Here is a 27937-nt window from a genome sequence, read left to right on the forward strand (position 1 = left end):
TGTTCATTTATTTGTTTGCTTGTTTTGGCTCTCTCCTAAGTAGAATGTAAGCTCCCCGGGAGCTTCTCTATCTTTACCACTCCGTCCCCAGGAATTAGAATCTTATTTCATGCAGAGAATTTATTCAGTTGATATTTGGACTACACACTGAGTCTACTCAATGGCTGGACCAATGTACCAAATGAATTCAAACAATTTTTTACTGTAGAGCTCTTGATTGTACCCAGTTGTTTAATTTTCTTATTTATTTATTTATTTATTTATTTATTTATTTATTTATTTATTTTGGTCGAGGTCTTTCTGTGTCATCCAGGCTGGAGTAACGGTGGCATCATCATGGCTCCCTGCAGCCTTGAACTCCTGGATTCAAATGGTCTTCCCACCTCAGCCTCCTGAGTAACTGGTACTACAGCTGCATGCAACCATACCAGGCGACCCCCCTACCTTGGACTCCCAAAGTGCTGGAATTACAGGCATGAGCCACCATCTCTAGCCCTCTTTTCAGTACTTTTATAAACATTACAAAAGTGTCTTTGCACACTAGAACAGTTCTTTTCTGCCTCTCAAAATTTGACTTTGAAACATTTTAAACATACAGAAAAGTAGAAAGAATGGAGCAATAAATACCCATATAATGTTCATCAAGATTAAAAACGTGTTAATATTTTGGCATAACTGTCTCTTTGCACACATTTTTGATGAGCCATTTAAAAGTAATTTGCGAACTTCATGATACTTCACCGTTAAATGCTTTAGCATGTATCTCCTAAGAATAAGAACATTTGTCTAAATAAATACAGTGCTATTAGCATACCTAGGAAAGTTAATAGTTAACAATTACTCTTTAATATAATTTAATAACCTGCCCATACTTAAATTTTCCATTTGTCTCTAAAAATACTTTAGAGGTATTTTACTCACTTACAGTTTTGAGTCAGGAGCAAACCAAGGTTTATGGCTTATATTTGTATATGTTTAGAATCAATCTAGAATAACTAGGTTTTCTTTTTAGTATTATTCATTTTAAAATCTCAATTACTTTTTGAAAAATCCAGATCAGTTTTCTCACGTTCCTCATGATTTACCTTCTTATATCCTCATGGTGTAGTTTGGCTTATTTTTCTTTCCCGTCTGTTTCCTAATCACTGAAGCTAGGTACTTGCTCAGAGCATGTGGTGTTGATCACTGATAGGCATGATTCTTTTCGATATTCACATTGTCCCGAATTTGTCTGCAGGAAGTGTCTGCAAGCTAGCTTCTGTGCCTTTTTCATGTGATCCTGTTCATCTTTGAGTGTTCCTTTCCTTTCTGGCACAGAAATATGTCATAGCCATACCTTGTGTTTTCTCCCTATTCTTGGAACCTGAGATTTCTCCAAGGAGCATTGTTTTGTTTCACATTTCTTAAAATGAGTAAAAGTTATTTGCAAACAAAAATCTGGATACTGGCTCTACTTGTAACTATTGGGGTGCTATTGCTTCAACAATCTTTTAGTGGCCTCTCTCTGTCTCTCTCTATATATATGCATATATATAATTTTATTTTTCAGTTCAAATTTATAAGATTTTTTGTAGCCTATTTTATTGTATGTTTGTATTTTAAACACTCAGCAAACAAAATACACTGATGAAAATGTTAGATTTATTTTGCAGCAAGGGAGTATGGCACACCCTAGAGAACCATAGAGCATCTCAAAAGTGGGGATTTAAGAAAAGTGCAGGATTTGGGGCTAAACACAGGATGATCTTGGCAGAGGTGGTGAGAATTTATAAACTAGGTGGGTTGCTCTTCTGGAATCTATGTGGCTGAATGAGCTGGTTTTAAGAGTTCAAGCTTAGATCATTGTCCTGCATGTTATGATTTGGTGCAGTTTATTTGTGAAGCACAGTACAGTTTTGCAAGGTGTGGTTTTTACTTCAACTATTAATTTCCCCATCTTGACCAGCTGCCGACAAAATTATTCATATATTTATTTTTAAAACAGCTTTATTGAAGTGTAATTGATGTATTAAAAACTGCACATTTTTATTGTATACAATTTGATGGATTTCAACATATATATTCACCCACCAATCACCACAATCAAAGTAATAGAAGTGGTATTGCCCGATCACATGGTAGTTATATTTTTAATTTTTTGAGGAATCTCCATACTGTTTTCTAGCAGTCACACCATTTTACATTCTCATCAACAATGTACAAGGATTCTAACTTCTCCACGTTCTTATCACATTTATTATCTTTTAAAATTATAGCCATCCTAATAGGAGTGAGGTGTTATGTCACTGTGGTTTTGATTTGCATTTCTCTGATTATTGGTGATGTTGAGCACTGTTCAGTATATTTTCAAATATATTAAAAATTCACAGTAATGAAAATAATAGAATACTGGTGTAAGGACAAAGGTATAGACCAATGGAACAGAACAGAGAGCACAGAAATAAATTTGGGCATAGACAGTCATCTCATCTTCTAAAAGGATGTCAAGAATACATACAGAAAAAGGACAGCCTGTCTCTTCAACAAATGGTGTTGGGAAAGTTGGATATAGACAACTGGGATTACATCAGACTAAAACTGTGATATGTACCTGTTAGCCTTTAGTACACTTTCTTCAGAAAAATGTCCATTCAAGTTATTTGCCCACTTTTTAAAAATTAGGTTTTGTTTTTGTTTTATTGCTATGGGGTTGTAGGAATTTCTTATATATGTTGAATATTAGCCTGTTATCTGATATATGGTCTGCAAATATTTCCACGAGTCCAGATTGCCTTTTCATTCTGTTGATTGTTTTCTTTGCTTGGCAGAAGTTTTTTAGTTTGATCTAGTCTTACTTCTCTATTTTTGCTTTTGTTTCCTGCGCTTTTAGTGTCATATTCAAAAACTCATTGCCAAGACCAATGTCAAGAAGATTTTCCCCTATGTTTTTTTCTAGAAGTTTTATAGTTTTAGGTTTTACTTTTAAGCCTTTAATCCATTTCAAATTGATTTTTCTTTATGGTGTAAGATACAGGTCCCGTTTCCTTCTTTTGCATGTGGATGTCCATTTTTTCCAATACCATTTGTTGAAGAACCTATCCTTTTTCTATTGTGTATTCTTGACACTCGTGTCGAAGATCAACTGTCTGCATATGTGTGAGTTTATTTTTAGACTGTCTATTCTGTTTAATTGGTCTGTATGTGTATTTTTATGCTAGTTCCACACTGCTTTAATTACTGTCGATTTGTAATAAATTTTGAAATCACGAAGTGTGATGCCTCCATCTTTGTTCTTCTTTCTCAGATCGCCTTGGCTATTTTGGGTGTTTTGTGCTAAGCTCTTGGCTTGAGTTTGTGGACCATCCATAAGATGCAACCCTGTGATAACCACATTTCTAGTTTATTTAAAGCTTTGACATCTGTGGGCTTTGCTGACCCTAGAGAGACTGACCCTCCCAGGGCTAGCCAGTTCTTAAAGACACTAAGGGATCCTCCTGCAGGTAAAATGCAAGCCAACCAATTTAGAGCCCATACCCCAACCACTTTCCTGAGTGGCTGCCACACTCTGGGTCACCTTCTACCTGCCCTAATCACTGCTAGTCCAGGAACTAGAGAGTAAGAACGATCCCTCTGCCCTAGAGCCCACTGAAATTATTCAAACTAGCCAATGCTAAACCTGCTTGCCCTGCTAGTTCTAGTTTACTCTTGCTCTGAACATTTACTGCAGTTCTTTGCATCCATGACTGCAATTGGCACCACTTGGAGAGATAGGGAGAGGCTTTAAAAAACATTCATATTCAGCCTCAACTCGAGACTTACTGAATCAGAGTCTCTGGTGATGTTGAAACACTCTTTGGCCTCCTCCCCTTGTTTGGGAATTTGGCCTTTAAGATTATTGATTACAAATCAGTCAACTTTTTAATATTGCTTTAAAATATAATAAACATTTCTTCAGAATTTTAAATTGTGTCCATCACATCCCTCTTTGAATAGATTATTCAGAGCAGTCTACCACATTTCCCAAATCCTCAACCTGAGTTACTGCCAAGACTCATGTCTCTGCATTCTATCTCTTGCTTCTATTCTCAAATCCATCTAACAGTACCGCCGTGGCAGGCAGTCCCAGCATGCTGCTGTGTCCCTTGTCAAGGGTCTTTCTCCTTTCCTTACTCAGGTTTTACTCCCAGCTGTGAGACCCTGCCTGTTTTGCCCAAGCACAACTGGGAAATTCAGAGGAGCTAAAGTCCCCTGGGCAATTCTCAACCAATGGAAACTGTGGGCTGTTGAATAAATACTCCACATTGTCCCACAAAGAGACAATTAGGAAATGCACTCTATATAACTCTCCAGAATATCCACTTTGGGGACTGATCTCCAGTTGCCCACAAGGGTAACCAACTCATTAATTCACCCGTTTGGCTTTTTCGTCGTCCCTGTCTTACTCTTGCGTTCCCTATTCCTGTCATCATTTCCCAAAGGAACTATAGACATCCAAGTCTCTTTTCCTTGGAGGGAGAAATCAGATAGAAACACATTATCCCCGTGGAAACTTAAGACCTTACCATTTCTCTTCTCATTTCAATTAATCTTTAAAGAACCTCCATCAAGGCCACTGTTTACATTAGAAAATGCCTGTATTATAACAAATTATTATGAATTTCTATAAATTCTATATTAACATCAATACATTTCTAAAAATTTTACATTGATATCCACAAATCACTTTGCATAGGAAAATTCATTCATGTTACCAGATAAATTACTAAATCGTACCACACGATGGCAGTGCCTGTAAGCACTTATCTTCTTGGTATACACTTGTGATACATCCATGATAATTGTGCTGTTCCTTAATCGGTGCTTGGAGTGAACAGGCCAAATCTAGCCAATGCAAGCAGAAATATCCCTGCAAAGTCTGCATTTATAGCCTTCATCATTGCCACCCACTAGCTTTAGTCATCATGACGTACATTCACACGTTAGGCTTCCTTGTTCACTCACAGTGGGCAGGTGTCCCCCCTAGCCAAACCAGGTTCTTCCTCGCTACCACTGATTATGTTCCATCACCACTTCTTTCTCTATTGCTTATCTAGGAGGAGCTATGGGGAGTGCTATGTTTTGGGAGATAGACAATTAGTTGAGCAGACATATCAATGCATTGCCCAGGAACCAAGGTAGAAATTCCCTTCTCTGATACTCAGGTAGATGTTAGTAAACACATTCTTTTTTGGTATCTCTGCTCCAGTGAGGATTTTTACTACAAATCACCTAAGAAGCAGACACTCAGATTGGGAGTCTGAAACTGGTCCACCAACTTGTAAGACAATGATACTTGAGGAGGTGGTAATCCCAGTCATGTTGCATTACATTTACCTAATCCAGAGGTCAGCAAACTGTAGTCAATAGGCCAAATTTATCCCAATGGCTACTTTAGTAAATAAAATTTCATTCAGAACACAACCACATCCACTTGTTAGATATTGTCTATGGATGCTCTAGTTGTGACAGAAACCTATGGTATGCAAATCCTAAAATATTACTATTTGATGCTTTTTTTTTTTTTTAAAGATAAAGTCTCGCCATATTGCCCATGCTGGAGTGCAGTGGCTATTCACAGGTGCAATTATAGCACACTATAGCTTCCATCTCCAGGTCTTAAAGGATCCTCCTGCCTCAGCCTTTGGAGTCACTGCAACTACAGATGTGACTCAATAGGCCTAGTTATTTTGCCTTTTATGAAAAAGTTTGCATAGATAAGGACTATGGTAGGGTAAGTGGAGAATGGAAAGAAGGAGGAGAACTCCCTCTGTCCTCACAAAGCCCAGCTTCCTCAGGCATTTCCCTACCTCACCTATCATTTTCCTATTACACACTTTATTTGTTTCTTTCCTCCACAAACAGGTCCATGCAATCACTTTATTTTCTGACTAAGTAGATTCCTTTGAAACTGGGCCAATTTGCTAATTTCTGTAGAAGGGGGATATCTATGTTAAAATATTGTCTGTGTGCTAGGGATGTGCAAGAGTTTGAACAAAATGCTAATGAGCATCTTTAGATAATGCAATTAATTAAGGATTAGTCATTTTATCTTTAATTATCCTTATTTTCTAATTATTTTATTGCAAAATGTACATAATGTTAGAATGGAGACTGGGCCTGCAAAATCCCTGAGCAAACAAAACCACCCGGGCCTTAAAACTAGCCTTAACGTTGCTTCTACTAGAAACATAAGTAAAAAATAACAGGTCATTTCTGGTTAATGCTTATGTTAGAAACAAAGTTTAAACTCAGCCCATTGAAGACATTAAAACATGCTTTTCTGGCCTACTGAAAGTTTAAAGCAAAGACACTTAAAAAAACAGCTGGTTTTGATCTTCATACTGTTTTTTAAAAGCAGAAGATGAAATTCCCATGTGAAAGATATTCTCTCTATAGTAGAAGGAAAGGCAACATCTTTAGCCCCATGGATGAGAAGTTGAAACAAACAGAATTCTGTACAGACATTGTAAATAGCTTTTATCTTTTAAGCTTCCCCAGATATTAATAATTTAGCTATTTCTAGTTAGAAATAAAGCTATTTCTAACTGCTCTTTGTCCAATCCACTATGTAAGTAACTAACTATAGAGGCTTCTTTGAGTCTTCATTTCTTTATGAGGGCTCTCATGTCATATAAAACTCATCTTATGCTTTTCTCCTGTTACTCTATCTTATATTAATTTAATTCCCGCACTGAGCTGGGATCTAAGAGGATAGACATGGGGGTTTTCTGCTTTTACTCAGTCATAAACAGCAACCTAAAATATGACTGTTTGACTAGGGAATTTCCAACAAGGTAAATAAAAAAAAATGCAATTTTGTAACTGCCATTTTCTTTATTTTGCTTCCATAACTGCTCTATAAATACTTGCCTCTGACACTTTGTCATTGTAAACACTAAACCTCTTTGGGTTTGGTGGGTCCCAATTCACGAGTTTTTTCTTCCTCAAGTAAAATCTTCGAAAATGTAGGGCACCCCAAATTTACATTTACACATATATGTGTGTATACATACATGTATGTATGTGTGTGTGTGTACATAAGAATACATACATACAGGCATTCCTCATTTTATTACAGTACACTTTACTGCACTTTACAGATACTTTATCTTTATACTGTATCTTATAGGAACTGCATCCCTACAAGAGAGCAAACTTTTAAAATGTGTACATTCTGACTGTTCTTCCTACTGGCTTTCCCTCTCCTTGGGCCTCCATGTTCCCTGAGATACAACAATATTGAAATTAGGACAATTAATAATCCTACAATTACCCCTGTGTTCAAGTGAAAGGAAAGGTCACAAATCTTACTTTAAACCAAAAGCTAGAAATGATTACACTTACTGAGGAAGGCATGCTGAAAGCTGATATAGGCCTCATGTACCAGTTAGCCAAGTTACGAATGCAAAAGAAAATTTCTTGAAGGAAATTAAAAGCGCAGCTTCGATGATCACAGCAATGATGAGAAAGTGAAATAGCCTAACTACTAATACAGAGAGTGTTTTAGTGGTCTTGATAGATCAAACCAGCCACAACATTCTCCTAAGCCAAACTCTAAGCCAGAGCAAGATCATTGCTTTCTTCAATTCTATGAAGGCTGAGAGAGATGACAAAGATGCGGAAGAAAAGCTAGAAACTAGCAGAGGTTGGTTCATGAGGTTTAAGGAAAGAAGCTGTCTCCAATAACATAAAAGTACAAGATAAAGCAGCAAGTGCTGGTGCAGAAGCTGCAGCAAGTTATCCAGAAGATCTAGCTAAGATAATTAATTAAGGTGGTTACCCTAAGCAATAGATTTCCAATGTAGATGGAACAGCCTTTTATTGGAAGAAGATGCCATCTAGCGCTTCCATAACTAAAGAAGAGAAGTCAATGCCTGACTTCAAAGCTTCAAAGGTCAAACTGACTCTCTTGTTAGTGGCTAATGCAGTTTGTAACTTTAAGTTGAATTCAATGTTCACTTACTATTTTGAAAACTCTAGGGCCCTTAAAAATATGTAAATGTACTCTGCTTGTGCTCTATAAATGAAACAACAAAGCCCAGATGACAGCACATTTGTGTATAGCACGGTGTAATGAATATTGTAAGCCTACTGTTAAGAGCTACTATTCAGAAAGAAACTTTCAAAATATTAACAATACACCTGATAATTCCAGAGCTCTGATAGACATATACAAGGCGATTAACATTATTTTCATATCTGCTAACACAACATCCATTCTGTAGCCCATGAATCAAGGAATAATTTCAAGTTGCAATTCTTATTATTTAAGAAATACATTTTGTCAGGCTATAGCTACACCAGGTAATGATTCCTCTGACAGATCTGGGCAAATTTATTTGAAAACCTTCTGAAAAAAAAATTACCATTCTGGATGTCATTAAGAACATTTGCGATTCATGGGAGGATGTCAAAATATCAACGTTAATGGGAACTGGGAAAAGGTTGATTCCAGCCCCCATAGGCGACTTTAAGAGGTTCAAGACATCAATAGAGGAAGTAACTGGAGATACGGTGGAAATAGCAAGAGAACTAGAATTGGAAGTGGAGCCTGAAGATGTGGTTGAATTGCTGTCATGAGACAACTTGAATGGATGAGGAGTTGCTTTATAAGGATGAGCAAAGAAATGGTTTCTTGAGATGGAATCTACTCATGGCGAAGATGCTGTGAACATTGTTGAAATGACAACAGAGGATTTAGAATATCGCATCAACTTAATTGATAAAGCAGTGATGAGATTTGAGAGGACTGACTTCAGTTTTGAAACAACTGGGTAAAATGAGATCAAATAGCATCTCATGGTACAGATGAATCTTTTGCGAAAGGAAGATCAATCAGTACATTAAACTTCACTGTCATCTTACGTTAAGAAATTGCCAACAGCCACCCTAACCTTCAGCGACTATCACCCTGATCAGTCAGCAGCCATTGAATTGAGGCAAAACTCTCCACCAGCACAAAGATTACCACTTGCTGAAGGCTCAGATGATCATTAGCACTTTTCAGCAATAAAATATTTTAAAATTAAGGATCGTAATTTTATTTTCAGACATAATGCTATTGCACACTTACTAAACTTAGACTACAGAATAGTGTAAGCATAAGTTCTGGAAAACCAAAACTTTGGTGTGACTCACTTTATTGCAACATTTACTTTATTGCCATGGTCTTGAACCAAATCTACAATATCTTTGAAGTATACCTGTGTCTGTGTGTTTGCAAGTGAGTGAACATATTTAAAACATTGAAAGCTACTTGTTAAAAAAAGAACACAAGAATTCCCCTAAGAGAAAAATGCTTACAATATTCTTGGTTTCTGAAGGTTTGTTTATTGTTTCTAATATGGGTTTTCTATTTTTCTTGTGTGCCAAGGAAACTAAAGCTAACTGGGAGAGGTATCAAGAAGAAAGCCCAGGAAGACTTCCAAGGTGGGGAAGACAGAAGAAAGCTGGCAGGACTGTGCTTGCTAAGGTGTGACTGTGCAGCATCTGTGGCTTTTTCTGACCCCTGCACCCAACCACCATCCTCAAACTCAGATCAGGGCCGGGCGCGGTGGCTCACGCCTGTAATCTCAGCACTTTGGGAGGCCAAGGTGCGCGGATCACGAGGTCAAGAACTCAAGACCATCCTGGCTAACACAGTGAAACCCTGTCTTTACTAAAAACAAAAAATTAGCCAGGCGTGGTGGTGGGTGCCTGTAGTCCCAGCTACTCGGGGGGAGGCTGAGGCAGGAGAATGGCATGAACCTGGGAGGAGGAGCTTGCACTGAGCCAAGATTGCACCACTGCACTCCAACCTGGGCGATAGAGTGAGACTCTGTCTCACAACAACAACAACAACAAAATTGAGATGTGCCTCTGCTAATTCGTAACAACTGCATGAATTGCTTTTACTTTCAATTTCAGCTTTATTGCACCATCCCATTCGTGGAAATGACTAGCTTCCTCAGCTCTCTCTCTTTTTCTCCTTTATAAAGGAGGGACACAAAAGAAAAGTGGAAGGAGGAACGAGAGCAAGGGGGTACTGAAAGGCAACTGACAACTCAAAACTTGGAGCTGTGGTGCTGAAGAGCAGGTATGTTTGCTTTCTTTTACACGCAACTTGGTCCAACTCAAGACTCGGTTTCTGATTCAGAGTGGCAGCTGAGGAAAGGGCAGGAAGGGCAGGGGGCCTGCTGCCTGGCCTGCAGGAATCTGTGACTGGCTTTAGTTCTGGGGAAGCTCAGCTTCTCCCCTTGAACCAGTGACAGCCAAGAGGTCACAGCCAGGCACACCATGTCCCCCTGGATATGCTCCTCCCTGATCATCAACTCAGGACAGCAGTGAGTGGCCTGGAATGAACCCTGGTGGGCGCCTGCCTGGCTGTCTCTCTCAGGTCCTGCGGCAGGCCCAGAAATGCAGAGAACAAGGAGCTTCCAGGCAATTATAACCTGAAGGGAGAGTTTCTTTTCTATTTGTCTAGTGGTCACACTTAGGAAAGGTTCAGAGTAAGAGCTCTATTTAAGTCTCTATGTAGAAATAAAAGCTAGTCCTTACATCGCTTGTCTTTATGACTTAAAAATAATTACATAGTCTCTGTGTGTGTGTGTGTGTGTGTGTGTGTGTGTGTGTGTGTGTGTGTGTGTGTGTGTGTGTGTGTGTGTGTGTGTGTGTGTGTGTGTGTGTGTGTGTGTGTGTGGTGTTAGTTTCCCACAGGATCATCAGAGTTACCTGTAGCTCTTGATAAACAGATAGATACTTAGGCCTGGGAAGCTGGGTGTTAATCCCCTCAGGTGATTCTTATGTAAATCAGAGTTTGAAAACCAGTCCTGAATAGGATTGAACAGCTGTATTTCATTTAGTAGAAGTTAAAAGTTCTCTGTTTCCTCACAGCTAAGAAACCAGAGACCTGATTTATATAAAGATGTTTGCAGGAGCAGCCACATCTTCCTAGAGCTTCCTTGATTGCTTACTCTAAAGAAGGGACTGTACAGTTGCAGTCACTGTAATGTGATGAACACGTTACAGTGCATTTCATCGTAGAAATCAGGGCCTCATGTTTGATCTCCATTCTCCTTACTCCCCTCAGTGAAGAATCAGACAAGAGCAGGTTGTACAGCAACAGCGTGCTTAAACTTTACTATTTTGCTCTAATGAAAAATTTATCTGTAGTTTTGGTTTCTTAGTAATTTACAGTTTGCATATTTTGTTGAACTGTATAAGCTAATGGACCAATTGTTATTGTAATTATGTAGCTTAACCTCCATTTAATTCAACTTTTACTAAAATCCTATTTTGTGCTGTATGTCATGTTAAGATATAAGCTTGTAATGTCTCATTTTATTACTAAAACACCCTCCGGGTTAGATGTATGATTTAACTCACAGACCCCTATAATTAACAGGCTCATCTAGGTGATGCTCCTTGGTCAAGGCCATATAAGTAGTGAATGATAGAGCTGGTATTTTTGATGGCATTAGAAGCATCTTGAATATTTGACATATAAATACAAAAGTGAGTATATGAAGCATTTGAAGACAATATTATATTTATATATTCTGATTATAAAGAAATACAAATATCATAGAAAATCATTTTAATATAATGGCAATAAAAATGTGCCAGGAGATCTACAGAATAATTGTACTTTCAATACTAAATTTATGGAATTAAACTTCACCTCTCAAAAGCTTGCAATGAAATCCCGTATGCCTTTCACCTCAATTCACTCAACAGTGACACTGACATTATCTCTCAAAAGGAAATCTCTCTAACTTATCTATGTATAGAGAGATAAACCTCTCTCTCTTTATATATCTCTAATCTATCTCTCTGTAAAATACGCAATGTTATACGTATTGTTATTCTAATTCTTTTTTTTTTTTCTCATCTGTGGGAGTAACTCACTGAGAACCTGACCCTTCTAGGCTAAGTGCTTCAGCCTGTATTTTAATTCTTTAGATCTAGACATGTTTCTGCTTCCCTTTTGAAAAAGGTAGCCTCCATTCTCTAAAAGATTCTCATCCCATGTTGCTTCTTCCCCTTCTCCCTCCAATTTCTATCCCTCTTCTAAACCTGTAGATAAAAGATGAGCACATACAGTCACATTGACAAAGTAGAGAGCATGTTTCAGTGTATGATAATCATTAAAAAGTTACTGCAGGTTACTGATCAAAGAACATATAGGATAACCACTGTCTTTGATTGTCAGTTTGTCAAGGATTTTGTCTTTTACTTTTTTTGTTTTGTGGTGAAATAGGCATAATAAAATTAATAAATTTTACAATTTTAAGAGTATACTTCAGTGACACTAATATGTTCGCATTGTTGTGCAACCGTCTCCAGAATCTATTCATTATTGTAAACTGAGTCTCTCTACCTTTAAACAATGATTCGCCCTTCCTTCCTCCCTCAGCCCATGGTAATTATGCTTCTACTTTTTGTCTCAATGTATTTGACTATTCTAGTACCTCATCCAAGTGGAATCATTTAACATTTGTTCTTTTGTGTCTGGCTTATTTCACTTGGCATAATGTCTTCAAGACTGATCCATGTTGTAGCATGTGTCATAATTTCAGACATTTGTATGGATGAATAATATTCCACTGTAGGTATGTACTACATTTTGTTGATATCATCTGTTAATGGACATAAAGGTTGTTTTCATCTTTTAGCTATTATAATGCTACCATGACCATTGGTGTGCAATTATCTGTTTGAGTCCCTGCCTTCAATTTTTTTGGTGTATATACACAGAAATGAAATATATCTTTTTAATTATTATTTTTTATTATACTTTAAGATCTAAGGTACATGTACAGAATGTGCAGGTTTGATACATAGGTATACATGTGCCATGTTGGTTTGCTGCACCCATCAATTCATCATTTATATTCGGTATTTCTCCTAATGCTATCCCTCCCCCAGACCTCCACCCACCGACAGGTCCCATTGTGTGATGTTCCCTGCCCTGTGTCCAAGTGTTCTTATTGTTCAGTTCTCAAGTATGAGTGAGAACATGCGGTGCTTGGTTTTCTGTCCTTGTGATAGTTTGCTGAGAATGATGGTTTCCAGCTTCATCCATGTCCCTGCAAAGGACATGAACTCATTCTTTTTATGGCTATATAATATTCCATGGTATGTATGTGCCACATTTTCTTAATCCAGTCTATCATTGATGGACATCTGGGTTGGTTCCAAGTCTTTGCTATTGTGAATAGTGCCACAACAAACATATGTGTGCATGTGTCTTTATAGTAGCATGATTTATAATCCTTTGGGTATATACCCAGTAATGAGATTGCTGGGTCAAATGGTAATTCTAGTTGTAGATCCTTGAGGAATTGCACACTGTCTTCCACAATGGTTGAACTAATTTACACTCCCACCAACAGTGTAAAAGCAGTCCTGTTTCTCCACATCCTCTCCAGCATCTGTTGTTTCCTGACTTTTTGATGATGGCCATTCTAACTGGTGTGAGATGGTATCTCATTGTGGTTTTGATTTGCATTTCTCTGATGAGCAGTGATGATGAGCATTTTTTTCACATGTCTGTTGGCTGCATGGATGTCTTCTTTTGTGCATTGTCTGTTCATATCCTTTGCCCACTTTTCAATGGGGTTGTTTCTTTTTTTTTTCTCATAAATTTGTTTGAGTTCTTTGTAGATTTTGGATGTTAGCCCTTTGTCAGATGGGTAGATTGCAGAAATTTTCTCCCATTCTGTAGGTTGCCTGTTCACCCTGATGGTAGTTTCTTTCACTGTGCAGGAGCTCTTTAGTTTAATTAGATCCCACTTGTCAATTTTGGCTTTTGTTGCCATTGCTTTTGGTGTTTTAGTCATGAAGTCCTTGCCCATGCCTATGTCCTGAATGGTATTGCCTCGGTTTTCTTCTAGGGTTTTTGCGGTTTTAGGGCTAAATTTAAGTCTTTAATCCATCTTGAATTAATTTTTGTATAAGGTGTAAGGAAGGGATCCAGTATCAGCTTTCTACATATGGCTAGCCAGTTTTCCCAGCAACATTTATTAAATAGGGTTCTTGTTTTTGTCAGGTTTGTCAAAGATCAGGTGGTTCTAGATGTGTGGTGTTATTTCTGAGACCTCTGTTCTGCTCCATTGGTCTATATCTCTGTTTTGGTACCAGTACCATGCTGTTTTGGTTAATGTAGTCTTGTAGTATAATTTGAAGTCAGGTAGCATGATGCCTCCAGCTTTGTTCTTTTGGCTTAGGATTGTCTTGGCAACGTGGGCTCTTTTTTGGTTCCATATGCACTTTAAAGTAGTTTTTCCAGTTCTGTGAAGAAAGTCATTGGTAGCTCAATGGGGATGGCATTGAATCTATAAATTACTTTGGGCAGAATGGCCATTTTCATGATATTAATTCTTCCTATCCATGAGCATGGAATATTCTGCCATTTGTTTGTGTCCTCTTTTATTTCACTGAGCAGTGGTTTGTAGTTCTCCTTGAAGAGTTCCTTCACATCTGTTGTAAGTTGTATTCCTATTTTATTATCTTTGTAGCAATTCTGAATGGGAGTTCACTCATGATTTGACTCTCTGTTTGTTAATAGTGTATAGGAATGCTTGTGATTTTTGCACATTGATTTTGTATCCTGAGACTTTGCTGAAGTTGCTTATCAGCTTAAGGAGATTTTGGACTGAGACGATGGGGTTTTCTAAATATACAATCATGTCATCTACAAACAGGGACAATTTAACTTCCTCTTTTCCTAATTGAATACTCTTTATTTCTTTCTCTTGCCTGATTGACCTGGCCAGAACTTCCAACACTATGTTGAATAGGAGTTGTGAGAGAGGGCATCCCTGTCTTGTGCCAGTTTTCAAAGGGAATGCTTCTGGTTTTTGCCCATTCAGTATGATATTGGCTGTGGGTTTGTCATAAATAGATCTTATTATTTTGAGGTATGTTCCATCAATACCTAGTTTATTGAGAGTTTTTAGTATGAAGGGCTGTTGAAGTTTGTCGAAGGCCTTTTCTGCCTCTATTGAGATAATCATGTGGTTTTTGTCATTGGTTCTGTTTATGTGATGGATTATGTTTATTAATTTGTGTATGTTGAACCAGCCTTGTATCCCGGGGATGAAGCCAACTTGATCATGGTGGATAAGCTTTTTGATGTGCTGCTGGATTCGGTTTCCCAGTATTTTATTCAGGATTTTCACATCGATATTCATCAGCGATGTTGGTCTAAAATTCTCTCTTTTTGTTGTGTCTCTGTCAGGTTGATGTTGGCCTCATAAAATGAGTTAGGGAGGATTCCCTCTCTTTTTCTATTGATTGGAATAGTTTCAAAAGGAATGGTGTCAGCTCCTTTTTATACCTCTGGTAGAATTCGGCTGTGAACCTGTCTTGTCCTGGACTTTTTTCGGTTGGTAGGCTATTAATTATTGCCTTACTTTCAGAGCCTGTAATCCGTCTATTCAGAAATTCAACTTCTTTCTGGTTTAGTCTTGGGAGGGTGTATGTGTCCAGGAATTTATCCATTTCTTCGAGATATTCTAGTATTTGCATAGAGGTGTTTATAGTATTCTCTGATAGTAGTTTGTATTTCTGTAGGATCGGTGGTGATATCCCCTTTATCATTTTTTACTGTATCTATTTGATTCTTCTCTCTTTTTTTCTTTATTAGTCTTGCTAGCGGTCTACCAATTTTGTTGATCTTTTCAAAAAGCTAGCTTCTAGATTCATTGATTTTTTGAAGGGTTTTTTTGTGTCTCTGTCTCCTTCAGTTCTGCTCTGATCTTAGTTATTTCTTGCCTTCTGCTAGCTTTTGAATTTGTTTGCTCTTGCTTCTCTAGTTCTTTTACTTGTGATGTTAGTGTGTCAATTTTAGATCTTTCCTGCCTTCTCCTGTGGGCATCTAGTGCTATAAATTTCCCTCTACACACTGCTTTAAATGTGTCCCAGAGATTCTGGTACGTTGCATCTTTTTTCTCATCAGTTTCAAAGAACATCTTTATTTCTGTCTTGATTTCTTTATTTACCCAGTAGTCATTCAGGAGCAACTTGTTCAGTTTCCATGTAATTGTGTGGTTTTGAGTGAGTTAGTTCTAATTTGATTACATTGTGGTCTGAGAGACCGTTTGTTGTGATTTCTGTTCTTTTACATTTGCTGAGGAGGGCTTTACTTCCAATTATGTGGTCGATTTTAGAATAAGTGTGATGTAGTGCTGAGAAGAATGTATATTCTGTTGATTTGGGGTGGAGAGTTCTGTAGATGTCTATTAGGTCTGCTTGTTTCAGAGCTGAGTTCAGGTCCTGGGTATCCTTGTTTACCTCCTGTTTCATTGATCTGTCTAATATTGACAGTGGAGTATTAAAGTCTCCCATTATTGTGTGGGAGTCTAAGTCTCTTTGTACATTTCTAAGGACTTGCTGCATGAATCTGTGTGCTCCTATATTGGGTGCATATATGTTTAGGATAGTTAGCTCTTCTTGTTGAATTGATCCCTTTACTATTATGTAATGGCCTCCTTTGTCTTTTTTTGATCTTTGTTGGTTTAAAGTCTGTTTTATCAGAGACTAGGATTGCAACCCCTGCATTTACTTGGTAAATTTTTGTCCATCCCTTTATTTTGAGCCTATGTGTGTCTCTGCATGTGAGATGGGTCTCCTGAATACAGCACACTGATGGGTCTTGACTCTTTATCCAATTTGCTAGTCTGTGTCTTTCAATTGGGGCATTTAGCCCATTTACATTTAAGTTCAATATTGTTATGTGTGAATTTGATCCCATCGTTATGATGTTAACTAGTTATTTTGCCCATTAATTGGTGTAGTTTCTTCCTAGCATCAATGGTCTTTACAATTTGGCCTGTTTTTGCAGTGACTGGTACTGGTTATTTCTTTCCAAGTTTAGTGCTTCTTTCAGGAGCTCTTGTAAAACAGGCCTGGTGGTGACAAAATCTCTCAGCATTTGCTTGTTTGTAAAGGATTTTATTTCTCCTTCACTTAGGAAGCTTAGTTTGGCTGGATATGAAATTCTGGGTTGAAAATTCTTCTCTTTAAGAATGTTGAATATTGGCCCCCATTCTCTTCTGGCTTGTTGGATTTCTGCCAAGAGTTCTGTTGTTAGTCTCATGGGCTTCCCTTTGCGGGTAACCTAACCTTTCTCTCTGGCTGCCCTTAACACTTATTTCTTCCTTTCAACTTTGGTGAATCTGACAGTTATGTGTCTTGGGGTTGCTCTTGTTGAGAAGTATCTTTGTGGTGTTCTCTGTATTTCCTCAATTTGAGTGTTGGCCTGCCTTCCTATGTTGGGGAAGTTTGCCTGGATAATATCCTGAAGAGTGTTTTCCAACTTGGTTCCATTCTCCCCATCACTTTCAGGTACACCAATCAAATATAGATTTGGTCTTTTAACATTTTTCCATATTTCTTGGAGGCTTTGTTCATTTCTTTTTACTCTTTTTTCTCTAACCTTCTTTTCTCACTTTATTTCACTAATTTGATCTTCCATCACTGATACCCTTTCCTCCACTTGATCAAATCAGCAATTGAAGCTTATGCATGTATCACGAAGTTCTTGTGCCATGGTTTTCAGCTCCATGAGGTCATTTGAGATCTTCTCTACACTGTTTATTCTGGTTAGCCTTTCATCTAATCTTTTTTCAAGGTTTTTAGCTTCCTTGCGATGGGTTTCAACATCCTTTAGCTCAGAGAAGTTTCTTATTATTGACTTTCTGAAGCCTACTTCTGCCAACTCGTCAAAGTCATTCTCCATCCAGAAAAGGTTTGTTCCCTTGCTGACGAGGAGCTGTGATCCTTTGGAGGAGAAGAGTCACTCTGATTTTTAGAATTTTCAGCTTTTCTGCTCTGGTTTCTCCCCATCTTTGTGGTTTTGTCTACCTTTGGTCTTTGATGTTGGTTACCTACAGGTGGGGTTTTGGTGTAGATGACCTTTTTGTTGATATTAATGATATTCCTTTCTGTTTGTTAGTTTTCCTTCTACCAGTCTGGTCCCTCAGCTGCCGGTCTGTTGGAGTTTGCTGGAGGTCCACTCCAGACCCTGTTTTCCTGGGTATCACCAGGGGAGGCTGCAGAACAGCAAATATTGCAGAATGGCAAATGTTGCTGCCTGATCCTTCCTCTGGAAGCTTTGTCTCAGAGGGCAGCTGCCTATATGAGGTGTCTCTCAGCCCCTACTGGGAGATGTCTCCCAGTTAGGTTACATGGGGTTCAGGGACCCACTTGAGGAGGCAGTCTGTACGTTCTCAGAGCTCAAACGCCATGCTGGGAGAACCACTGCTCTCTTCAGAGCCGTCAGACAGGGACATTTATATCTGCATAGGTTGCCTGCTGCCTTTTGTTCAGCTATGCCCTACCCACAGAGGTGGAGTTTAGAGGCAATAGGCCTTGTTGAGTTGCAGTGGGCTCCTCCCAGTTCCAGCTTCTCTGGCCACTTTGTTTACCTACTGAAGCCTCAGCAATGGTGGACTCCCCTCCCCCAGTCAGGCTGCTGTCTCGCAGATGGATCTCAGACTGCTGCACTAGCAGTGAGCAAGGCTCCGTGTGTGTGGTAGTCACTGAGCCAGGCACGGGAGAGAGTCACCTTGTCTGCCGGTTCCTAAGACCTTGGGAAAAGCACAGTATTTGCATGGTAGTGTCCCATTTTTCCAGGAAGTCTGTCATGGCTTCCCTTGGTTAGGAAAGGGAAATCCCCCAACACCTTGTGCTTCCCCGGCAAGGCAACACCCCATCCTGCTTTGGCTCGCCCTCCGTGGGCTGCACCCACTGTCCAAGCAGTCCCAATAAGATGAACCAGGTACCTCAGTTGGAAATGCAGAAGTCACCCCTCTTCTGCATTGATCATGCTGGAGGCTGCAGACTGGAGCTGTTCCTATTTGGCCATCTTGGAATTACCCCAATCAGAAATGAAATATTTTGATGTTAATTCTATGTTTCATCTTTTTTTAGGAACCACCATACTTTTTCTTTTTCTTTTTTTTTTTTAGAGACGAAGTCTCGCTCTGTCGCTCAGGCTGGAGGAGTGCAGTGGCGTGATCTTGGCTCACCGCAAGCTCCGCCTCCCGGGTTCAAGCAATTCTCCTGCCTCAGCCTCCTGAGTAGCTGGGACTACAGGCGCCCACCACCACGCCCAGCTAATTTTTTGTATTTTTAGTAGAGATGGGGTTTCACCGCGTTAGCCAGGATGGTCTCAATCTCCTGACCTCGTGATCCGCCCGCCTCAGCCTCCTAAAGTGCTAGGATTACAGGCATGAGCCACCGCGCCGGGCCACCACCATACTTTTATTCTTAGTGGCAATACCATTCATATTTCTACTAGCAATGGACAAAGATTCCAATTTCTCCACATCCTAGCTAACACTTGTTTTCTGCTTAATTTTTTTTTGAAAATATTAGTCATCTTAATGGGTGGTTGTGGAGTGGTACCTCACTGTGGTTTTGATTTGCATTTCCCCAGTGATAACTAATGTTGCACATGTCTTCATATGTGTATTAAGGTCATTTATAGGTCCTCCTGGGAGAAATGTTCATTTCAGGGCATTTTCAATTGGGATTTTGTCGCTGTTGAGTTGTAACAGTTCTTCATGTAGTCTATCAAATATATGGTTTGGAAATATTTTCTCCCATTCCATGGGTTGCCTTTTTACTACATTGACAGTGCTCTTTGATGCACAAAAGTTTTTAATTTTGATTAAGTGTGGTGTATCTATTTTTTTTTTTTCAGTTTTCTGTGGTTTTGGTATCATGCACAAGAAATCATTGATACTGGAAATCTGAGTAAGGCAGAACATATACTAGAAAGGACAGCCCCCAGTCAGAATAGCAGGTTATAAATAAAGTCTGTTCTACTCCCTTCAGTTCAGGGAAGGGAAGGGAAAACTGGACTGCCACCTCCTCCAGACCACAACCATGCCCTTGAGGTGAGTGGATAGGGAAAGGGCAAATGAAACACCTTGGAATTTCCTACTATTTTGAATGTGCCTTTTTTTTTTCTACTGGACATTTTCTTGGGTGCTGTAGACCTTTGACTGTTTTCTAGAGCTTCTATAAGATAATTTTAGTCATTTTTTCCAGTTGTTTTTTGATGTCTCCAAGAGAGAAGAAGGACTTGGAACTTCTTAGTCTGCCACTTTGCGCAATTGTCTGGGTTTGTAATCCTGGCTCTATGACTTACGCACTCAGCCTTTGTGAGACTCATTTATCTCATTTACATATATAGGGATATAATAATCTCTAACTTGTAGGTTCTTGTAAGTGTCAATGAGGTCAGATATTTAAGGCAGGCATCACAGGGCTTGGAGTATTGTAGACCCCCTATTATGATAACAATTACTTGAGTTTTATTATTACTATTGAAGAAAAATTATGGAGATGATAATATACTATGTTTCATTGCTAACACCATTACGGATTTGGGAGAATGATGGAGGAAGCCTTTTGTAGTTCACTAATGCTAGGTTACATGTTATCTCAAAGAAATGCAAAAGTCTTATCGGTCCTAAATTTATGGGTGTTTGCATTACTGAGGCAGAGAATGTAACCTTATTTCTACTGGGAGGCTCTTCTAGGTTGGCGGTTGCCATGGAATCTGGACCCAAAATGTTGGCCCCCATTTGCCTGGTGGAAAACAACAATGACAAGCTGTTGGTGAACCAGCAAGCTATACAGATTCTTGACAAGATTTCTCAGCCAGTGGTGGTGGTAGCCATTGTTGGACTGTACCGTACAGGCAAATCCTACTTGATGAACCGTCTGGCAGGAGAGAATCATGGTGAGTGGTATCCTGGGACACAGGCCAATTGCTTGATTCCAGTATCTTAATGCTCTAACCTAGGCATGTGAAGCGCGAACCCAATTCCTTTCAATAAACCAACCTTCTCATTCTGATTCTCACCACCAAATCACTACCTTTCTGTAACCTTTCCCCATATTTTTTCCTTTATTCCCATTAAGGAAAATCTCCCCTACTAGTACTCAGAATCCTCCCATGTCTTGTGTATTCAAGTCCTGGGCTCCCATAATTGTGTCTCCTTTCTCTTATAACATATTTTACTTTCTTCACATAATATTCCCATCAACATACAAGGATGTTTGAAGGTGTATCATCTTAAAAACTCTTCCTGAGGCCGGGCGCGGTGGAGATCGAGACCATCCTGGCTAACACGGTGAAACCCCGTCTCTACTAAAAAATACAAAAAACTAGCCGGGCGAGGTGGCGGGCGCCTGTAGTCCCAGCTACTCAGGAGGCTGAGGCAGGAGAGTGGCCGGAACCCGGGAGGTGGAGCTTGAAGTGAGCCGAGATCCGGCCACTGCACTCCAGCCTTGGCGACAGAGCGAGACTCCGTCTCAAAAAAAAAAAAAAAAAAAAAAAAAAAAAAAAAAAAAACACACAAAAAAACTCTTCCTGAATTTCACATGTCATCGTGGGCACCAAATCCGGTCTTGATTTTGTGTTTGTTTTTGTCTTTAATCACGTTCAATGCAAAAAACATTGTCTCAATCTGCTTTTTTGAATTATTTTTCTTCTCATGTCTTTATTCAACCTACTCCTGTCTGACTTTGAACCCCACCACTTTTCAGGATGTTCTTGTTATCAGTGACCTCCATTTTGTCTGATTCATGGATTCCTCTTCGTCTCCATTTTGAACACTTTCTTGGCATCGTTCTCACATTTAATGTCCCTTGCTTTTTGAAATTGATAAATCACAGAGAGAGACATTCTTGAGGAAATATAGAAAGCACCATCTTGTATGCTGGGTTAGTTACAATCCAACCAGTCTGAATCCATGGCCCCAGGGCTGCTTGGCTGCTCTGCTGTCCCCATGCTTAGCTTCCTCCTCTTCCCTGCAGGCTTCCCTCTGGGCTCCACGGTGCAGTCTGAAACCAAGGGCATCTGGATGTGGTGCGTGCCCCACCCCTCCAAGCCAAACCACACCCTGGTCCTTCTGGACACCGAGGGTCTGGGCGATGTGGAAAAGGTAAGGCAGGGAGTCATAGGCAGGTTTTTTTTTATTCCAGACATGATCCTTGTAATTTAATTGTTGTGATATATTTGTGAAAACTAGAAATCCAACTACAGTGAATAAGGCAAACTTTGACCTGGTTAAGTCACACTTCTAGACAAGATTAGATATCATGGTATATTAGTTAAAACATTCTTTTATTTCTTGGCACAGTGGTGAATGATTTGATTCAATTTCATAAAATCTTGTTAAGCAGTTGAGTTCCAGGCCTTTGGGCTGAGTAGTGTAGACATTGGTGAACAAAGTAAAGGTCCTGCCCACAAAGAGCCCTCAGGGTGTAGAATGATTGGGAAAGAAGTAGATTGCCGAGAGGGAGGAGATTGGAATGCAATGCAGTCCCTGCCCTCCGTCAATTCCACAGGGAGCTCTGTGGCTGGAATGGCCCTTTTGAGTTACCATGTTTTGGGACAAGGGTGCTAGGCCTTCATCCCTGGTGCTAGTCAATCACTGGAAGTCTGTCCTGGAAAACTCTCTCATTAAGAGAGCTGACACCTGTGATCCAGGCAGCACCTCACAGCTTTCACCATGTACAGTTGCGTATAACAGTGCCTTGATAAGAAAGAGAAGAGGTATTGACTCCAATCTCAGGAGATGAGGAAAGGCCTCTCACCCACCTTCTGAGCTACCACGTGAAGAGTACATTTGAGGGTTGGAATTAAGACAGTTCAGTTTATATTTCTCAGGATGAAGCTCATCAGCTACCCACAGAGCATTCTGGAAGGCTTTGAGATACTTCTGATTGTGCTCGTCATATAAAAGTATTTGTTCTTCCTACAATAAACATTATAAGATGAATTTTTGGTGTTTAGCTTCTTATGAATGGGTGAAATAAATAATTTCTCTCTTTTTTTGTCTTAGTTTGAGACTTATTTGGGAATAGTTTCTAAATTTCTATACATATACACTTTATTTTTGCCCAAACAGGCATTGGAAATTCTGTTTGTTTTTTGGCTTTAGTGTTGTATAATTGACAAATAAAAATTGTATATAATTAAGCTGTACAACTTGATGTTTTGATATGTGTATACACTGTGAAATGATCACCATAATCAAGCCAATAATATAGCCATTACCTCACATAGTTATCATTTTGTTTTTTCTATGCCCTTTTTTTATTTTTTGGTGTGGTAAAAACAATTAAGATCTGTCCTCTTAGCAGAAGTTAAGGTCACAATCAATATAGTATTGTTAGTTACAGTCACACTGCTGTACAGTGTCTCCAGAGTTTATTTATCTTGCATAACTGAAATTTTATACTCTTTGACCAACATTTCTTCATTTCTCCCATCCCCAGCCCGTGGCAACCACTATTCCACTCTGCAGCTCTGAGTTTGACAGTTTGACTATTTTAGATTCCACAAATAAGTGAGATCATGCAGTATTTGTCTTTCTATGTCTGACTTATTTCACTTAGCCTAATGACCTCAGTGTTCATCTATGTTGTTGCAAATGACAAAATTCCCTTTTCTGAGATTGAATATATATTATATATATAATATTCAATATTCAATAAATATATATATGCATGCTATGGATGGGTTGGCTGTGTCCCCACCCAAATCTCATCTTGAATTGTAGTTCCCATAATCCCCACATGTCGTGGGAGGGACCCGGTGGGAGGTAATTGAATGATGTGGGTGGTTTCCCCCCGCTATTCTCATGATAGTGAGTAAGTTCTCATGAGAGCTGATGGCTTTATAAGGGGATTCCCCCTTTACTTGGCTATCATTCTTCTCTCTCCTGCTACCATGTGAAGAAGGATGTATTTGCTTCCCCTTCCACCATGATTGTAAGTTTCCTGAGGCTTCCCTAGCCATGCTGAACTGAGTCAAACTTCTCGCCTTTGTAAATTGTCCAGTCTTGGGTATGTCTTTATTGGGCAGCATGAGAATGGACTAATACAATGCATATACATGTACTCTGTGTTTTCTTTTCTGTTTGTCCATTGATGGACATTCAGGTAGTTTCCATATCTTGGCTATTGTGAATAATGCTGCAATTATTACAGATATATTTAAATATTCATACTTCCTTATGTAAATATAAATATGAAAGTACAGATATCTCTTTAAAATATTGATTTAATTTCATTTGGATTTATACATAAAAGTAAGATTACTGGATCATATTGTAGTTCTATTTTTAATTTTTTGAGGAACCTCCATATTTCTTCCATAATAGCTGCATGAATTTACACTCCAAAAAACAACAATGTTCCCTTATTTTATATTCTTGCCGATAATTGTTATTTTTAATTCCTTTGGAAATAGCCATCTTAAATGTGTCAGGTGATATCTTATTTTTGTTTTAATTTGCATTTCCTTGATAATTTGTAATTTTATACACCTTTACATATACATATTGGCCATTGGTATGTCGTCTTTTGAGAAATGTGTATTCAGGTTCTTTACTCATTTTTTAATGTTTATTTTAACTTCAGGGGTACATGTGCAAGACGTGCAGGTTTGTTACATAGATAAACATGTCATGGGGGTCGGTTGTACAGGTTATTTTATCACCCAGTTATTAAGCCTAGTGTCCATTAGTCATTTTCTCTTCTTCTCTCCTTCTTCCCCTCCCACACCCTCCCATAATCCCCAGTGTGTGTTGTTCCCCTCTAGGTGTCTGCATGTTCTCATCATTTAGTTCCCACTTATGAGTGAGAACATGCAGTGTTTGGTTTTCTGTTTCTGCTTTAGTTTGCTAAGGATAATGCCCTCCAGGCCCATCCATGTCCTTGAAAAGGACATGATTTTGTTCTTCTTTGTGGCTGCATAGTATTTTATTGTGTTTACTTACCACATTTTATGTATCCAGGCTATCACTGATGGGCATTTGGGTTGATTCCATGTCTTTGCTATTATGAATAGTGCTGTAATGAAAGGAAGACATGCATGTGACCAACAATCATATGAAAAAAAAGCTCAGCATCACTGATCATTACAGAAATCCAAATGGAAACCACAGTAAGATACCATCTCACACCAGTCAGAATAGGATATTAATAGAAAGTCAAAAAATAACAGATACTGGTGAGGCTGTGGGCTTTTACACCATTAGTGGAAGTGTAAATTAGTTCAACCATTGTGGAAGACAGTATGGCAATTCCTCAGAGAGCTAAAGACAGAACTACCATTGAACCCAGCAATCCCATTACTGGGTATATACCCAAAGGAACATAAATCATTCTATTATAAAGACACATGTACGCAAGTTGTTGCCGCACCTTTGCTCATTTTAAATGAGGTATGAGGTTTTATTTGCTATTGAGTTATATAAGTTCCTTATATATTTTGGATATTAACCCCTTATCAAATATATGGTTTGCAAATATTTTTCTCCCTTTCCATTGGTTGCATTTTCACTCTGCTGCTTGTTTCCTTTGTTACCTGAAGCATTTTAATTTGATGCAATCCCACTTGTCTAATTTTGCATTTGTCACCTGTGCTTTTGGTGTCATATCTAAAAACATCATTGCCCAAACCAACGTCAAGTTTTTTCCCTGTGTATTCTTCTGGTATTTTTACGGCTTCATATCTTTTTTTCCCTCTTCTATATAACTAAAATTTTGTGTCCTTTAGCTAACATTTTCCAACCTTCCTTTTCCCCTCTCCACTAGCTCCTTGTAACCATCATTCTACTTTCTGCTGCCATGAGTTCAACTCTTAGATTTCACATGTAAGTAAAATCATGCAGTGTTTGTCTTTCTGTGCCTGGTTTATTTAACTTAGCTTAACATCCTCTAGATTCCTCCAGGTTGTTGCCAATGACAGGATTTCCTTCTTTTTGGAGGCTTAATAGTATTTCATTGTGTATAGATTTCACATTTTTTAAAATTCATTCATCTGTTGATGGAAACAGGTTGACTCCATGCCTTGGCTATTGTGAATAGTACAGCAATAAATATAAAAGAACAGATCTCTCTTTGACATAGTCATTTCATTTTCCTTGGATGTATACACAGTAGTGGGATTTCTGGATCCAGTTTCTAGCTGTCCATTTAAGTCTTTAATCCATTTTCAGTAGTTTTTGTGTATGGTGTAAATGGGATCAAATATAGATCTCCTGCATACATGTGGACATCTATTTTTCCAGCACCATTTATTGAGGAGACCATTGTTTCTTTAATGTATATTCTCAGCACATTAGTCAAAAATGAGTTCACTGTGGATGTATACATTTATTTCTGCATTGTCTATTCTGTTCCATTGATCTATATGTCTGTTTTTATGCCAGTATCATACTATTTTGGCTACTGTGGCTTTGCAATATATATTGAAATGAAGAAATATAATGCCCCAGGCTATGTTCTTCTGGTTCAAGATTACTTTGATTATTCAGGGCATTTTGTGATTCTGTTTTAATTTTAGGATTGTTTTTTATATTTATTTAAGAACATTATTGGGGCCAGGTTGAGACAGTGGAGATGGCTTGAGGCTAGGAGTTAGAAACCACCGTGGGCAACATAGTGAAAGCCCATCTCTACAAAAAAATAATAATAATAAACAAAATGCCTTTGGGATTTTTATAGGTACTCTAAAATCATCTATCAAACAGTAATATACTCCTGTCTAAATAGTTTATTGTTTGTCACGAGTCCCACTTCTAAGAAGAATCCTCATTGATTACTTTTTTTAAAATTAGGGATTGTTGGGCATAAAGTAATGAATAGGCTATTCTTCCTACCTCTAAAATTTCATATAGAATCTTCTGGAATTATGTAGAAATCTCTAGATCTCAATTTGTATATTTGTTTTAGGAACTAGTTACATATGCTTTTTAGGGTAGAAATAATTCCTGGACTATCTATAATTTAGACATGCTCTAATTTATAAAACAAATTTAGCCTGACATTTAGTGTCCTTAATCAACCAGGTACTGGAGCTCCCTATTCAGTCTTATCTTCTGCACTTACCCTCTGCTCAGTCAGACCAATAAACTCTATTCTTATTGCAAAGATTCCTGAAATCTACAATCTCTAATTTTGTTTCTGTGGGTCTTTCTACTTGCAGAATCACCTTCATTTCTTCAAATCCACATTCTATCAATTCTTTAACATTCAGCTCATGACTTCCAGGAAGCCTTCATACTACATACACTTTCTTCAATTTTCATAGCTCTTATCTTCTAGGATAGACTTGTAATTTTTAATTTAACATTATAGCTATGGGTTCCACCTCTTATGTACATTACTAAGATGTTATCTCTTTAAAAATATTGTCATTTTTATTGGATTCATCATTATGAATGTTTGTCACAACTTTGAAATAGTCATCTTGAGAGTAAATTTATTAAATTTGCTTTTCTAAACATAAGAACAGTGAGAAACATTCTTCAGTTTCCTATAAGTGTTTGCTGAATTTAATTGAATATAATTACAATCCCCAGTTATGCATACTATGGTATGGTTTTTTTATATGATGCATGGCCAATAAATATGTTTAGACTGAAGAAGTGTTAACACTCATCATGAATATCCAACTGAGAACCAGATATTTTACTAGTTTTTCCATATATGCATCTTATTTCATCCAATTGAGGAAAAGAATAACCCTATGAAGATTAGAATCCTTTTATATGTAAAGAAATTGTGATTAGATACAAAAAAAAAAATTAGCCGGGCGTGGTGGCGGGTGCCTGTAGTCCCAGCTTCTAGGGAGGCTGAGGCAGGAGAATGGCCTGACTGGGGAGGCGGAGCTTGCAGTGAGCCGAGATCACGCCACTGCACTCCAGTCTGGGAGACACAGCAGGACTCCGTCTCAAAAAAAAAAAGAAAAAGAAATTGTGATTAGAAGACATATTGTACTATCAAATTGTTGTTTACATTCATGTCTATCTTCTTTGTACAGCAAGTACATTAGCTGAAATCATAAATGAAAGACTGACAAAATAAATGTCTCTGTGAATTTCCAAAGGCTACACTCCTAAGT

General features: G+C 38.4%; 1 protein-coding gene across 6 annotated transcripts in view; it reads left to right on the plus strand.

The window, feature by feature from the left end:
- Positions 1-9833: 9833 nt before the first annotated feature.
- Positions 9834-27937, plus strand: part of LOC105482819 (guanylate-binding protein 6) — a 30666-nt gene continuing 12562 nt past the window's right edge. Inside the window, exons 1-4 of one of the 6 annotated variants that reach the window (XM_011743170.2) lie at positions 9834-10093; positions 19709-19904; positions 20543-20755; positions 21835-21962. In XM_011743170.2, the coding sequence (XP_011741472.2) occupies positions 20566-20755; positions 21835-21962 (318 nt within the window). In that variant the 5' untranslated portion in view covers positions 9834-10093; positions 19709-19904; positions 20543-20565. The other 5 variants (XM_011743166.3, XM_011743167.3, XM_011743168.2 and 2 more) reach the window with 5 other exon arrangements.

The sequence above is a fragment of the Macaca nemestrina genome, chromosome 1, assembly GCF_043159975.1.
Source record: "Macaca nemestrina isolate mMacNem1 chromosome 1, mMacNem.hap1, whole genome shotgun sequence".
Taxonomy (NCBI): domain Eukaryota; kingdom Metazoa; phylum Chordata; class Mammalia; order Primates; family Cercopithecidae; genus Macaca; species Macaca nemestrina.